This window comes from Branchiostoma lanceolatum, chromosome 2 (genome assembly GCF_035083965.1).
Source record: "Branchiostoma lanceolatum isolate klBraLanc5 chromosome 2, klBraLanc5.hap2, whole genome shotgun sequence".
NCBI classification, from domain to species: domain Eukaryota; kingdom Metazoa; phylum Chordata; class Leptocardii; order Amphioxiformes; family Branchiostomatidae; genus Branchiostoma; species Branchiostoma lanceolatum.
In genome coordinates, this window is record NC_089723.1 from 7,077,961 (window position 1) to 7,094,445 (window position 16,485).

General features: G+C 39.4%; 2 protein-coding genes across 2 annotated transcripts; one reads left to right on the forward strand and one right to left on the reverse strand.

Annotated features, from left to right (window-relative positions):
- Nucleotides 1-765: 765 nt before the first annotated feature.
- LOC136427300 (transcription termination factor 4, mitochondrial-like) lies at nucleotides 766-4,021 on the reverse strand. The gene is made up of 3 exons (XM_066416112.1): nucleotides 3,198-4,021; nucleotides 2,538-2,637; nucleotides 766-1,656 (listed from the first exon to the last, which is right to left on the reverse strand). Exons 1-3 carry the CDS (start codon nucleotides 3,584-3,586, stop codon nucleotides 1,459-1,461), a joined length of 687 nt encoding a protein of 228 aa, XP_066272209.1. The 5' UTR covers nucleotides 3,587-4,021; the 3' UTR covers nucleotides 766-1,458.
- Nucleotides 4,022-5,556: 1,535 nt separating this feature from the next.
- Nucleotides 5,557-16,485, forward strand: LOC136427301 (uncharacterized). The gene is made up of 10 exons (XM_066416113.1): nucleotides 5,557-5,767; nucleotides 7,541-7,639; nucleotides 8,210-8,312; nucleotides 8,869-9,030; nucleotides 9,782-9,952; nucleotides 10,841-10,914; nucleotides 11,776-11,973; nucleotides 13,185-13,412; nucleotides 14,065-14,208; nucleotides 14,898-16,485. Exons 1-10 carry the CDS (start codon nucleotides 5,642-5,644, stop codon nucleotides 15,021-15,023), a joined length of 1,431 nt encoding a protein of 476 aa, XP_066272210.1. The 5' UTR covers nucleotides 5,557-5,641; the 3' UTR covers nucleotides 15,024-16,485.

Below are 16,485 nucleotides of genomic sequence, written 5' to 3' on the forward strand. Positions count from 1 at the left end.
CTCATCAAAATGTACATGTATGTCTGTTTGTTAATAAAAGTAGTTATTCAATTAGAATTCAAAAGTATCATGTACATGTATGTGGTGCTATGATCCAGACCTAGATATAAATGAAATAATATAGTGATTTTTTTATATGAGTTCTCATATAATTTACACATTGATATGCAAATTCCGTTACATCTAAGTTTGTTTCATTGTCTTGACTCTCCATTATGTTTTGATCAAATATTTCTAGTCTCTTGAGTTATTGTTACTTCGGTTATCATCTAATTATGATTTCTTTCTTTGTTGAAGACTTATATTTTCAAGTTAAACTTTATTGCTGTATCATTTGTCATTATTTGATATTTTTAAATGTTGCTTTGTATTTATATGTAAGGGGTTTTACCCCCCAGAAATCTTTGAAAAACGCCACCAGGCAACATGTATTTCAGGTAAAACAAATAAACTGAACTGAACTGAATAATGTAGCATGTCACGTAAAGTTAAAACATTATTGTATTGTATACTGTGCCTTTGAGAATACATGTATGTATCAGATATGCTTACATAATCATGGATTGGGAGCAACTCTTTATATAAAGATCCTAGGACATCCAAGAAATAATTTTGTCTGGTTTGTCATGCAAATGTTTTGTGCAAAGCATCTACAGTTGCATTTTCTGTCTTAATGTGCTATGTGGACTTGTTTTCAAGAACTGACTTAGACAACCACACATCCATGCATTGTGTATGCTTCTTACATTTTCCTGTATTTTATCCTTCACAAAACATTACAATTCGTCAGTCACTGGAACTCTTAACAGCTGCATTCATTGCATATTGAGTCAGAAGAATGTTTGCTCAGTTTTCTTATCACTAGTATTCATTTCATGAACCACATGAAGGTTTAATATACATCATGGCTTAAAAATATTGCTCTGTATTTCATTCATTTGTAAATAAGAGCTCATGCCGTTAATGGTTTATAATACTCTTTACCTTAATTCTCAGAAATAAAACTGTTAATAGGCAAAGTGCACTAACAAAAAAAAAGAAATAAAAACACCTTGCAGACAATATGCATTATCATGGCTCATTTCCAATGTACAAATGTACCATTAGATACAGTTTTCTCACAGTCACAATACCACATTAAATCTTGATCACAGGGAGCATCACCCTTCCCACAGCTGTTAGACTGGCACTAGTACTATAGTAGATCTGGTTAGCTTCAAACTAATATAGATAGGTAATGGTATGGTACAAGTATGGTGATCAATGTATGAAGAAAAAATAATGCATGCAGTCTTTTACCTTCATATGACATCCAAATATCAACAGGTGCTTGATCAAGGATTTGGAACATTCATGTATCAACAGACAATTTTGTCACCAGTTTCTTTGACCAATCAGGCATCATGACTTTTAATTGGATTAATAGATGATCACAGATGAGTCTCCTCCCTGATTGTCTTATCTTTTTGTTGTCTCATCTGTCTCATCATCAGTATCTTCATCTGTCTCATCATCAGTATCTTCATCTGTCTTGTCTTCTGTATCCTCAGAATCATCATCAGAACTAGACATGTCACTTGTATCAACATCCGTCTCTTCTTCTTGCTCCAGAAGGGATACAAATGTTGCGTATTCCTCGTAACTTGCAAAAGCAACCTTAAATAAAAGACAAGGATCAAGTTACTAACTATTGTTACAATTTCCAAAGGAAGTGCCTACATGTAGAGCATACATGTATCGTAGTGCTGGAAATAACTTGATAATTGAAAAGTAAAGTAAATTTTGAGAGTTTCATGAGAAGCTGACAATTTTGTCCATCTCATATACATAGTTAGCCTGGGTGCCATCATTTTTACTACCAGGGCTCCTATAAATATATACATGTTCCCTAAAAAAATCAATTTCTTTTGAGGAGCAAGTATGGGGGTTCCAGTAGTAAATAGGATAGGATCCAGGCCTGTGGAAGACTACATGTAGCTCCATGTTTACCCATCCATGCTCAAGCCATATTTCAAAGGCATTCAGAGCATTTTATGAGGCTTGGAACTTGAATAAAAAAACTCAAATTTCTAGTCATTCCTACACATAGTAATTTTCAATAACACTATACAATTACATAGCGACATTAAAGGAGCAAAGATACGATGTCGTTGTGCGGTGAGAACTGACAGAAAATCCAAGCCCTAATAGACTGATCCGGATCCTGGCTGTCCATCACAATTAGCGGTTCGACCAATGAGAGAGTGACTACATGTCCATCAAACATTTGCATTTTTATGTTTTAATGCATTTCCTACGTTTTGACGGAGGTGGGCAGGGCTATGGTATCGGTTTATTTACACTAGGTGCGTGAAACTAAAAGATCACCATATAGCTTATTTTTGTGCCACTTTTGAGCACTTTTGATAACAAATCCGCACGCAAATATGGTAAACAGTGGCATTAAAGTCAATTTCATAAAGATTACAGTAACTAGAATATTTCCAGTTTTCAAGCCTCATAAAATGCTCTGGATGCCTTTAAGGAAAAGACGATACCTGAGTAAGGAAGTCCTTAGTCGTTGTTGCCAGGATGTCCCTCAAGTGGGGATTAGGGTTCTTAGTCTTACCCGTTTTGTCAGGGGGCTCATACATCCCTCTGTAGAACAACAAAATTACAACAAAATTCCTTTGATAAGTCTACATAAATTCAACTTAGTTTCTATCTTTCTACAGTTATTAGTATGAAAGCAATATCAATTAAATTTCCACTGCCAAAAGTGTTTCCTATGTACATAAAGACAATGACCTGACTATATATGATGTACAGGATTACTTATATCAAACTGGTGGTAGACATTACCAACTATAAAGTATCTAATACCTGTTCAAAAAGAACAAAAAATACTCATGAGTTATCAACTTAGGATTGATGTGTTAAAATAAAATAAAAATTTTCCTAGAACTATTGTAGAGGGGAATTTGTTGCCAGAAAGTACAGTAGGAGCATCTTCTCTAGATTATAAGCTTTAAAGAATGCTTGCAGCTAGATTCACAAAAGTAGGTGTGACAGTATGTTCTGTGTGATATAACCAGCTGCTGCCAGCAAAGCTGGTATGTTACGCCGAAGAGCGATTATACCAGCTGTACAGATACAGATACATACAAATGTAGAAGCTAGCAGTGAATAAGTGCAGAGTCATGATCTGATGTGCTAACCTCCTTTCCAGAAACATGTGTCTGCTCCTGATGTGTTCCCACTTGTGCCTGAACAGGAAAGCTTTCACCATATCTTCTCTCGTAGACCCCATTGCAAAGAACGCGTACTGAAACAGTAGCTCTGCATTCTCTGGCGTCTCCAACAAAACCACGGGGGTTGTGGTCAGGATTGTTTGGACCTGTGCGGTTTTGAACATGCAGTTTTCCTTCAGGACCCCCACAACACTCCTCACCTTGGACAGCGGCAGCGTTAGCACCCGTGGACACTTTAGAATCAACTTGGCAACATTCTCTACACTTGCCACAAATTTCTGCAAATTCTGTACCTTCCTTTTCAAATCTGTTGGCTGCTCTTTCAAAATTTCTGGACACGTACTTAGAAGATCCATGACTTTGTTCTTACTTATATCTAAGTACAAGAGAATTCCAAAGACTCCTTTGACTTTATCTTCTGGGTTGAGAAGGAGATGTGTGTTTGTTGTGATGAAGTGATAGACTTGTTTTTGAGTACAGCCAATTTCCAAGAGGCAAGTGACCCAGAACAGTGTCCTTTTCTGTAGATCTTGGATTTTCTGTGGTATGTTTTTGGTCTCCTCAATACGAGAGAGAATGGATAACACCAGGTCTTCAGTTGTTTGTAAGTCTTGTCCCTCTTCTTTCTGTGTTTCTTTTCCTTCATGTGTAACTCCAGTGTGTTTTAGAGCTGAAGGTACTAACAAGCCTTGCTGAGGTTTTGTACATTTTTGTAACCAGTTGAAGCCATCTTTTTGGCATGCTGTCCATAGGAATGAACTGTCTTTTCTTACAAATGACTGACAAGAAAACCTTTGCTTATGTTTTACTGCACTACAATACTGTAGGCTACACATAGAAGGTAGGATGCATCTTCCAGAGTGAAGTGTTCTGCAAAGAACTTGAAGCCTATAGGGACCAGGCACGAAGACTCCTGTTCCATGAAGAAGTTTTCCACAAGTGTAGTGTAGGATCATGATGTTGTCAGCTGAATACTAGATGTTAGACCATAACCTGTAAATCAGAAAAAAAGACTCAACAATGACGAGGGTCCCCAGAAAGAGCGAAATTGAATGAAATGGAATGAAATTGATATAATGATAATGTTACATATTTCGTTCCATTTCGTTCCATTTCACACTTTCTAGGGACCGCAATGACGATTCAATAAAAATGTTTATGACAATCTTGCTTGAATAGAAATTTAGGCTGGAAATATCATGATTTATTGTTCCATTAATTCACACACACACAAAATCTGTATCCAGAATGACTGAAATTATCTTACAAGATATAAATTATGTGTGAAAGGTAATCTCCAAGCAGATGTTGGGGGAGGCTACTAGTAAATTGCTACGTTTTTACAGCGGCCATTTTCTGCAATGACAAAGGACCGCCTTCGTCAGAGAAATGTGCAGGTAGGAAAACTCAACTATAATTTTAGCCTCCCAACATCTACTTGAAATTTATGTGAAAGGAAAAAAATACTTTAATATAGGAGAACCATGGTATTAAACTTCATTTTAGATTCTATGCCAGCACCTGAATAAAATGTGTCCACTTTGGGAATATTTTTCACAAATCACAGTCAGTATTCTGCCAAAACAGATCTAACTGTTATGTATCAAAGCTCCCTGGACCAAAAATATTATCAAGGCGATGGGAAAAATGACTAACCCCCTCCCCAATATTACCTAACAAAAATGATGTCATTCCTTTGCGATTTCTCTATAACTTTTCTTACCAAATAAGTTGAGTGAGTACTTGGTACGATGTCTTACCTAATTGTCAGCGAACATCTAGGCGAGACGACAAAGCTTCGGACCAAAATATAATTTCACCTCGGGAAACATGTGCGTTAGGCCGCCATGTTGTAGGGTCAAAGGTGAAACAATATAGGGACGTACCAAAACTCATCTTGTGTGGGGATGCCGGAAGGGTTGTTGTTGTCGATATCTTTATTTAAAAAAAAATTATCGTCTATCTAATCTCACCAGACGTGGTCTCTAAGTGCTGGGAAAGGGTTGTTTTTCATCAACAACCTTTATCAAAAATGGAATATTCCAGAATTATTCAAGTGCCCTATTTCCGTGAATCCAGGATTTCCGCACCACCAGCGTTCATCGAACAAATGGGCCGTTCCAAAATGTTAGAGGGGAGCTTTTTAACGTAGGACTAAAATCTAAGGACTTAGGGGGTCAAAAACTTAAGACGTTAGAACTAAAGGAGTTTAAATTTTTAGGACTACATGACTTAGGGGGTTGAAGTAGTCAGGACAGCAGAACCGATGGGGAATACAGATTAATGTGTCACCACCCCCCCCTTTTTGGAACGGCCCAATTATGTGGAGTGTATCATTGAAGTTAAACCGAACACGACAACTTCTGAGTTATTATCGGCATTTTCTGACTGCTAGTCAACGCTATTTTACAATGGAACTGAAGGGTAGAGTGTTGGTGTACTCGATCGTGGGGTGCCCACATTGTATCCGCGCTAAAAACCTCTTAGAACAGCTGGGTCTACCTTACACCGACGTCTCACTGGATAAGTATCCTCAGGTGACAAATGGTTATAATAAGCTAGTTCGGAGTTGTTACTACGCATGTGCAGTGTCAAAGGTGAAGGCCCCCCAGACGTCAACAAAGCCAGTCGGGCGTTGTTATGTAAATCTAGACAGTTGTTATGCAAATCTAGACAATGTCCAGGCGAGCACTGTATACGCGCTCGGGGCCTTCACCTTTGACACTGCACATGCGTAGTAGCAACTCCGAACTAGCTTATTTGTTGTCATAATTTTATCGACTGTAAATATTAAGTTAACGCTACCAGCTTAGATCCTAGACTTTGTTTAACCCCCTTTGCAGGCTTCCCGGGCAGCACCTGCGTTTATTTTTTTGGGGAGCACTGATTTGAGATTTTTAACTAATCGGGACCGTATCTGCTTGGGGGAAAGAGTATCTGCTAGGGTTAGGGGACCGTATCTGCTTGGAGCGGTTACGAGCTCCAAGCAGATACGCCTGCAAAGGAGGCTAGACTTTGTTGTTGCAGTAACCATTTGACTCCAAACAGACGTGTGCGTGTAATTTATCACTTAAACCAGTTGTCGTTGTCACTAATCCGTTAATTAAATTATCCCTTGCAGATTAACAAGGCCAGGCAAGATAATGTTGTTGTGGTTGTTGTCGACACCAGGGTGTTACACAAAACGTTAACAAACAGTAGTTAGTACAATTTATGAGGCTATAAAAAGCTCAAGAAAAATGGTGGAGAAGACCAGCTTGAACCTCACTTTTCTTTTTGCATTTGTAACAGTGGGGATCAACCTCCACTAAACTGACCAGTCTAACTGGTCTGGACCTGTTAGCCTAGTGGTTTGCGCGTTGGTTTCCCAAGCCGTGCTTGGGTTTTTACACATTATAACATTATACCCCCACTTTGGGCCCCCCTTTTTCAGTCTCAGACACACCCACCCCAGTTGTTGTCTGCTCCACCTTTTTTCAATAACAGCCCAAAGAACATTAAAATGAATTCTGAGCAAATAGAAAAGCACTTTATAATTGAACAAACACGATTTCATGTTTCAGGTTGCCTTAAAAGGCTTGTTGTACCAACAGTGATAGTCTTGGTTCCCAAATTTTGCACAGCCATGGTAGACAATGACTTGCATTCACATTTCCTAGTATCAAAATAGACTTAAGGTGGTGTTTCCATTCACAAACTTACATCCTGTTGTGTTAATTACTGAACCCTGGCTTCAAATAGCTCTATTCTATGGGACCCTCCCACACCATTATGTTTTCATTCGCTGCTAATGTGCTTGAAATGGTTGATCCGGTTGAAAACTCATTGTTCTATCAAATCACTTGTGTTACTTTTGAATAGCTGCTTTTCTGCTGTCTCATTCCTCTATATAAGATATTGATAAAAATGAAGTCTGAACTAAATTGTACCAAGATTACAAGTAAACTGCTCAGGGAAATGAACCCGAATGTCTTAAAGTTTGATACTTTGTAAGGTACAGGCAAAACTGCCCAAGAAGACCACTCAGGGAAACGATGTAATCTGGTCTATGTGGACAGGTGGTCACTACAGACAGGACTCTTAATCATTAAATGTACATGTACATGTACTTGCAATTAGCCTACGGGCAGGAATTTGCAATAAACTTTTCATTAATGCTTGAATCAATAGGAAAAACTATCTAATTATAGGGTACCACCAAAAAGTGAGGTAGTCATTATGTACAGGTTTTGCTGTATCATGTTTCTTTGTTGATACAAGTCCCAGACAGCATGTAATGTAAGAAAAATATTGTATCATCTATACCTTAGAGTCGAGAAGATGTGCGAACGAGAACTGGAAAGAACACCGTCCCACAGATCTTCTTCAACGCCATCCATGTCGGGGGCAACGAAGAGTTACAGAAACTGGTACGTCTGTTAGAAAATGTAATCTCCAAGCAGATCTAATGGTTGCGAAGACCGTATCCAACTGGCAGAAGAAGTTTTTATTGCAACCTTAGCAATAAAAACTTCTTCTGTCAGTTGGATACAGTCTTTGCAACCATTAGATCTGCTTGGAGATTAAGAAAATGATGGTAGCAGTTGTTGTTGTTTTTCTTCTGGGAGAAAAAACAGCCTGTGTTTAACAATCTTTCTCTATCAGGGGGCTGTTAACAATTGCTAGAAGATTGATTTAGTTATGATATGAGAAAAATCATTATTCAATATTCATTGCTTGTAAAAGGAGAAAGGTAATAGATAACTTTTATTGCCGATTAGTCTTTTTTTTCACAGAATTGATAATTGCTAATGTGACAATATTTTGGTTTGCTTCTATTTTATTCTGCCTTGATGCCACTAGCCAATAATATTTCATATTTATGACTTTGTTTTATGATTTTTTTTTTCACTATGTCACAAATTTTTTAATCACAAAAACCACAAGACAAATTAATAATTTTCAATATTCATGGCTAGTTCTGGCATTCTATTTTCCAGAGTGAGGAACAACTTCAGGAGCTGATTACAGAGGTACAACAGAAGGAACCCCCACCTGATGCACCTGTTCCACCTGATCCACTCACAGCTGAAGATGACGAAGGTAAGGTCAGAACTAGTGCTGCGTACCTAAACATAACATCAGGTACAGGTACAGAGGTTTAGGTACATGTACAGGTCCGGACCTGTACCTGTACCTGAAGGGTTTGAAAAATTAAATGTGTTTTTCTGAACTTCTGAACATGACAGAAACATGAATAAACCGTTTTCAACTTGTCTGTATCTATATTCAAAGAACATAACTAGGTTTCCTACCGCCAAACTCCCTTGGCCTTGTTATCAAAACTCCCGGCCTGCCTGAATGATCTGTTACATATTAGTTACGCTGTTCCAAGGTGTCACTTTGGTCACATTTGGTGTTGCATGAGGCCATGAGGTCAGGAGATTAGTCACAAAATAAGCACATACTTCAAGGTGTAAACTTGTATCGGTACGGTACCGGTACTTTATGATCCGGTACTTTATGATCCGGTATTTTGGACCTGTACCTAATCAATTTTTACGGTACAGTACCGGTACACATTACCGGTACGCAGCACTAGTTTATGGCTTGTAGTGTGTACTTTAATACCATTTTGTTGCCATGTGTTCCACCCCAGTTGCGGTAGGGTTCCACTGCGAGCCTGATGAGTACGCCATGCTGGTACGGGAGCTGAAGGAATCAGGACTCATCAAGGACAGGATGTACAACCTCAGGACATACAAGAACTGTTTCGTGGGCAGAGAGTTTGTGGACTGGTTGGTCAAGAACAAAGGATTAGGTATTCTAACTTGAGATTTCATTATCTTTTAGATAATTTCTCAGTTTGTGTAGTTTTTGATAGTTTGACTTAACCTCCTTGGTTCACTTCGCGGCAATATTGCACTATTGGAGTACATTATTATAACTCGATGTTGCCATGGTGTATCCCGTCATACGCTCTTCCAGATGGTACTATTTAGCACATTTTTATTCTTTAATTATTTTATCAAAATTGCAACACAGCAATACACAGGCCATCTAACATACAATAGAATATTCGCATATGAATAACGCCATACATTGAAACGTTCATAATATTACAAACTTTAAGAATGAATCAAACAATATTGAGTTTACATGTATGCCAAAATGTCACAATAATTCGTATTTCCCGAGAACCATTATGATAGTAGAATGGAACTTATTGTCATCAAGTACTGTAGGAGCTTCCTCACTAAGTAGCTTTAAAGAACGGTTGCAGTCAGATATGCAAAGACTAGGTGTAACAGACCGTTCGGTGTAATATGACCAGCTGCTGCCGCGCCGCGTGCCTGCGAAGCTGGTGTGTTACGCCTAATGGCGGTTATACCGGCTATATAGATACAGATACAGATACAGAATAAGTAAACCTAGAATTGATATTTAAAAGCTTGGGGAGGTAAGAGGCCATTAGCCCAGGACTTTTTGTAGCAACTTGTTCAGATTAGAAGTAGGTTTGTGTAGCACATAAAGTTTGTAAAAGTGATGAAAGCACCGTGCCTTTTTTACAGAAAGGGAAGAAGCTGTTGACATGGGACAGAAGCTTGTGAAGCGAGGGTTCGGACACCATGTGACAGATGATCACAAGTTCAAGGATGAGGTGCTGTTCTACAGACTACTGGAGGATGACTCCGAGAGCGCCCTGAATGCAGGTGTGACTGCTGAGTGTCAACCTAGACCAGGTAAGGGCTAAGCTTATACGGTAGAAACCAGTTAATTGCAATACACCTTGTTGCAAAAACCGGCCAACTGCAAAGGATTGTGAAATCCCAAACTGTTTTCCATTCAATAAACACCATTGTTTATCGAACCCCATATACGCAAAGCCTATGATCGCAATAAACGACTAATTGGCCAAAAAGTTGCAACTCAAATTGAACCGAAAATATGCCAAACAAATCACCAAAAGCACCAGGAATGAGACAAAAACTTCCTGTATAAAGATATCAGATCGCCAAAAGGATGTTACACAAAGGAGGGCGGTTCATTTGAGTGGAAGTCATTGCCAGTGTTCTGTAGAAGCATCCTCACTAGATAGCTTTAAACAACACTTACAGCTAGATGTGCAAAGGTTAGGTGTGACAGGGTGTTCAGTGTAATATAACCAGCTGCTGCCGTGCCGTGTGCCTGCGAAGCTGGTGTATTACGCTGTAGGGATGTTATACCGGCTACAAGTACATGTATGCATTAGTCTTAAATAGCTCACATTGTATCAATACGTTAGTCTTTTACTTTCTTTAAAGGGCATGTGGGGAAGAGTATGTGATCTGCAGATATACAAGTCTTATTTCTGCCAAGAATATTTTACAAGTCACATCTTTAACATTATATTCTAAGTTTTCTCACAGTTGTGTTAGCAGTTGTGTTACCCAAATAAATACAAATTTCACTTCTAGCAGCCCTTGTATTGGTCAGGCCTCAGAAGGGTAGGAAGCCCAATAAGCCCCTGACAGCAAGATATTGTGTCACACAGGCTATAATGGGCAGATACACTTGAAAGCTATTACTACTTCAGAAATGTGGCTTTTGACTTATTAGTAAAAGTTATAACAGTCTTATTTTTCTTTCAGCTGGTGAACTGAGTGAAGTGATCAGAAAACTCATCCTGAAAATCTACTCCAAGCATCTGTCCAAGGATGGCAAGGTGTGCTGTTTTTGTAGCCCTCAGCAATGTTAGGCCTAATGTTTTTGTTTGTGATATTGTTTGTTGGTCATACAAGTTTATGTATGTAGATTCCAATGAAAATGTGAAAGAAGTATAGACAGGTAGCCTTAAGATATTTATCATGGTGCAATTTTTGTACTACCTAATATCATATTTCTTATCATACCCTCTTACAAAGTCCTTGATGCAACAACAGTCAAACAAGTGACCACCTCTTCATAAAGACCACCTGGCCAATGTGACCACTTTTAATGCAAATGCATTTCTGATTGACACAAGTATTAAGAATCCTGTCTATAGTGACTTAACCTGTCCACATTAGAGCTGTGTACTGGTACACTGTACCGATACAGTACCGGGTACAATCAATTAGTTACAGGTCCAAAATACCTGACCCTGCTGTATGGGTACTGGACCTGACTCAGGGGATGGCCACTTTGACAGATAAAATTACTATGAAATTACCATCATGGCAGTGCTCTAAAGCCACTCTAAAGCACAGAAAACACATTTGCATGGCTGGAGTCAAATTTTCAACTGTGTTTTCATAAAGATAATACCTAGCACAATCAAATATTATGTTTTTACCAGTTCAAACATGCTTTTGTTCTTATTGAAAATCTAGCATTTTCCAAACAAGTAGTTTAGGTACAGGTTCAGGTCCAGACCTGTACCTAAACCCATGTACCTGTACCTGGACCTAAAATTTGTACACAGCTCTAGTCCACATAGACCACATTTTATTGGTCCCAAGTGGTGTTCCTCAGCATTTGTAACTGTAGTTATAGTAAAAAAAGGATTTCTTGTAATAGTAAAAAAAAAGTATTTCTTTTCTCACAGAAAGTAGACTACAAGGGTATAGGAGTGAGTCCAGACTTTGAGGAGTATGTGACTCTGACTGCACAGCTACAGAGAGTTAATGTGTCGGACTTGAGCAGGGAGGAGAAACTGGCCTTCTTCATCAATATTTACAATGCACTGGTCATCCATGCCTACGTCAAAGTGGGACCGCCCACCAATTTGTGGCAGAGGTATAAGGTGAGGATTCGTATCAATTTCTTCTTTTTACATTGTACTTGGCCGTTCGGTTGAGGGTTCGGAAAGGCCGTTTACATCACCATTCGGGAAGCCGTTCGACCATTTACAGACTGTTCAAATCGGCCAATCAGGCATGTGTCAGAGATGTTTGCGACTGTTCAAGACGTTCAGAAGCGTTCGTCAAATAATAACGTTCACTGAACATCTCCCTACAGTCGTTCAAACCGAACGAGCCCGTTCCGGACTGGCCATTCAGAGGCGTTCGGAAGCCCAAATTTTTACAGAGGTTGTATAATATGTGACTTGCTATGTACAGTGTTATCCCAACACTTTATAGTTATGTATAGGCAGAATGTAACCTAAAATAAGAGTTGAAACATAGATATTTCATCAGCAAACCCTTTTTAATGTTTTCCATATGCGCAAAAGTAAGAATGAATTAATCTGAAGATGTTTAAAAGATGCTACTTATTTTCTTTAATTTTTGCTGATTTTCAGAAACATTATGATAATTATAGTTTACTTGCAGATTTATCAGGGCCAAGTCACATACCTCGTGCAATTGTCATATGATCGCAAACTGAAGGCATTCTTGGGATAGTTGTTCATACAATCTAGCACAGTAATTCAGTTGTCTTGTTTCAGAAAAGGCTGTCTTGGATCCTTGTCACTGGTTGGTTCTGTCACAGTCTGCTTGAAAATTCAACATCAAAATCGTGCGGCATCATACGACAAATGTGACAGCATCATCATATCGGGCGGCTTACCCGGACTAAGGCTGCTCTCTCCCCCCAGGCGTCACGGTCCGCCATTAGTTGGTCTAGATCTTCAGACCTCACCCCTTCATCCCCAGCAAGTTGGTCTATGTACTGTAAATCACTTTAATATATATAGCGGCAGGAAAATATAGCGGTTTGGGGAAAATGGAGTAGGTCACGGCACTTAATTTTAACGGTTGGAACAAATATCACTGTCTCAAATATCAGTGATCAAATATTAGTGATGATGGAATTTTAACAAATCAAGAATTACAGTAGGTCCGTCGGGGTCGCCCGACACAGGAGTGCCCATGAGTTGGTGCCCACAGCAGGAGTTCGCTTACAAGCTCTTCTTTGTTTCTGTAGCTATGTCCTGCAAACCGTACCCTTCCCTCTCGTATGTGACAGCACTTTACCATTATGATAACTTGTTGATGCCTTGTTCCCTAACAGTTCTTCAATGTGGTGAGTTACATCATTGGTGGTCACATCTACTCTCTACAAGACATCGAGAACGGCGTTCTACGTGCCAACAGGAAGGGGGTTGGACAGCTCTTCCGACCGTTCGGCAAGGACGACCCCAGGCTGCCTGTAGCACTGGAGGAACCAGAACCTCTCATTCACTTTGCACTCGTGTGTGGAGCAAAGAGCTGTCCTCCTATTAAAACTTACTCTGAACAGGTTTGTTTGTTTGTTTGTTTGTTTGTTTGTTTGTTTGTTTGTTTGTTTGTTTGTTTGTTTGTTTGTTTGCTTGTTTGCTTGTTTGTTTGTTTGTCAATGAGAAGCTCAAATCAGCCTTTATTGAAGTCAGGGTCTCTGTCTTTGCCCTACACAAGCCAATGATCTAGAAAGCTCTATCAATAGCTTCTTGAGAGAAGTGTGGGAATAAGCACAATCTCTCATTGAAAGAAAAAGTACCGTAAATGCAGAAATGTTTGTGGTGGTTTTATGTTCACGGTTTTTGCAGTGAACTTTCAGGGGAACTTAAAACTACCGCAAAACTTTTGGCCCACCTATGACTGTGGCGCCACTATTGTTTCAAATGCAAACTCAAAACCACAGCGAACATTCCATTTTCTCCCGCGAAATAAAAACCATGCAAACTTACTGCATTTAACAGTACTGTATTTTTGTTGAATTCATTTCTAGTCCTTATTTCTGCAGCGTCTTTCATTTTTTTCATGATCAGGTGTTGAAATTTTGGTTTGAAAACCATGTGTTGAGCCAAAATCACATCTTTAAGACGATAAAGGACTTTTTTAGTGTTGTGACGACTGTACATGTACATTTTTGTATATATACCTGTAAGAACTCACAGATGTTTTCTCCTCAGGAAGTTGAGAAACAGTTGAAGATTGCAGCGGAGGGATTCCTTGAGGGGGATGATGGGATACAGGTGGATATGAAGAAGAAGGAAGTCATGCTCAGCAAAATCTTAAAGTGGTACAAGGAGGACTTTGGTGCCCACAATGAAGAGGTAGGAAATGAAGAGACAACATGATACTAGTACTGTAAATGCAGAAATTTTTATGATCGACATTTTCGTGGTTAACCCTTTACCGCAAACTTAAAAGCACCGCAAAAAGCTGTTCCATTGCGCTACTATTGTTTCAAACAGAGAAAACCACTACGAACACTCCATTTCCTCCCTACCGCAAAATAAAGTCCCTGCAAACATTTCTGCATTTACAGTATTGCATACACCTCTTTCCAGTAGAGGCTGCAACTGCTAAATGGCTGCTTAGCGACCAAACAGTTGTCAGGTCAAATTCATAGATAAAGAACAAATTCTTTTACGTTTTGTGTTTTTTTTGTGTCTGAAACATGCTTTTACATCTTGCATCATATTCTAATTATGAGAATGAAAACAAAGCCAGTTTTGGTCACTGTTCGGTTGCTCAATAATCACCCTCTAAATATAGATATAGAAGCTGGTGTCTGTTATGGTGAAGGGCGGTTATACTGGCTATACTGATAGAGATACAGAAGCTGGTGTGTTATGGTGAAGGGCGGTTATACCGGCTAATGTAGATACGGATACAGAAGCTAGTGTGATATGCTGAAGGGTGGTTATACTGGCTATATAGATACAGATTCAAATCTTGCCTCTTTTTGTGCAGTGAACATGTAGTGTACAGTAACCTGTTAACTCTGTTGTCTCTGTAGGTACTTCAGTGGGTCCATGATCACATGTCAGCAGGAGAGAAGAAATCACAGCTGTCAGAGCTTCTAGTCGGCACAAAGTACAAACTCAGCCACATGTCATACGACTGGGGTGTCAACTCCAAGTAGGAGAGGAAGTTGACTAGACACTACATACTCTCCAAGTACATAACAAACGTGTAGAGTAAGGCTCCGGCTAATGTTTTGGACATGCTTTTAGGCAATTTTGCCAGGTTTTCTTTTTGTCCAGGTAAAAAAAAAGGTAAAGCAGGCATCCTCAATTGAGGTGAAGCATGATGCTTTTTCATGTACAGCTAGTGGTAGTGCAATGTGGCTTCGCTACAGCTCGCGTTTTTGGCCAAGCACACCGGGTCACCCCTACTCTTCTAGATAAGTGTGTTTGGGTTTTTTACGTGCAGAGGTTTGAGGCTTACGCCTGAAGCTCCCTCATACACAGGGCCGCCAGCTTTACGTCACCATCCGAAATGACGAATGCAATGCCTTACAACATGTCCGAGCTGAGCGTACCCTAGGATCGAACTCGGGCCCCAAGATCCGTGGAATTTGATCCAGATGGCGAAGCAGCGGGGTTGCGTTACTGCTTGCGCCTCGGGGACATGTCTACAAATGCCTAAAAAAATGAGTGGGGGATGTCTCCGAGTGGCGAGTATGGCTAGTAGTATGGCCATCACAGGCGGGCCATGACAGGCGGGCCACGACAGACGGAATGTACCATTTCATGTGTGTAGGGGTGTGCGGCCCCAAACAGAACGGCGTGGAGGACAGTATGCAGAGCTAGAGGCGCCACTTGCCATTTCCAGATTATGTGAGGATGAGTGAGTGGGGGTGTACAGCTGTAGGAAGTACAAAATCGTACGAAATGGAACAAAATCGAACGAAATGGAATTAAGTGGATGGATGAACTTTATTCCTCGACAGTTGTACATGGTACAATGTATGGCAAGAATGACAAAGCAATTTATAAGCATAGTCTATTCTAAAAACTATGACTATAGGGATATGGACGTAAAAGGCGCAATGACATATTGTGTGTTAAACGTTTCTGTCTGTTACAATACATTCTCTCTTTTGTAAAGCGCTACAAATGCATTGGCGTAGATATATATAAGTAGCTTGAAAATGTCTGTGTTTGTCTTTGGCAAGTTTTTTTGGATACTAGATTTACAGGTGATCATATTTTCGCCTATCTACACATTCTACAGTACTAGTATAGGCTGGACATTAGAAAATGATATTCATCTTCGACACTATCTTGACATGAGGGACATCGTCTCTGGTTGGCTAAATTACATTATAATACCGACCTTTTTCTATTTCTAGGCTAGGCAGTGTGCACGCACTGATTCTTAATTTGTTATATCAACTAAAAAAGATTTATTACGAATTGATGAAATATGATTTATTTTTCATTCTGAAATTGAACGAAGTGGAATGAATTTGAAGGAAAATAAACGAAATGGAATTAAATAAAACGAAATGGATCAAATTGAACGAAATCGAACGAAGTGGAATTAAATGGATCCTGAATGAAATTGATCAAATTGGTATTTCGGCAGGGAGTCTGCCCAAA

Excerpts from the sequence above, each read along its gene's own strand:
- LOC136427300 (XM_066416112.1), bottom strand. The coding sequence starts at position 3,586 with ATGGATCTTCTAAGTACGTGTCCAGAAATTTTGAAAGAGCAGCCAACA. Across the intron at positions 2,638-3,197 it reads CACATGTTTCTGGAAAGGAG|AGGGATGTATGAGCCCCCTG; the intron begins GTTAGCACATCA and ends GTTGTTCTACAG. Across the intron at positions 1,657-2,537 it reads CTAAGGACTTCCTTACTCAG|GTTGCTTTTGCAAGTTACGA; the intron begins GTATCGTCTTTT and ends CTTTTATTTAAG.
- LOC136427301 (XM_066416113.1), top strand. The coding sequence starts at position 5,642 with ATGGAACTGAAGGGTAGAGTGTTGGTGTACTCGATCGTGGGGTGCCCA. Across the intron at positions 7,640-8,209 it reads ACGAAGAGTTACAGAAACTG|AGTGAGGAACAACTTCAGGA; the intron begins GTACGTCTGTTA and ends TCTATTTTCCAG. Across the intron at positions 10,915-11,775 it reads ATCTGTCCAAGGATGGCAAG|AAAGTAGACTACAAGGGTAT; the intron begins GTGTGCTGTTTT and ends CTTTTCTCACAG.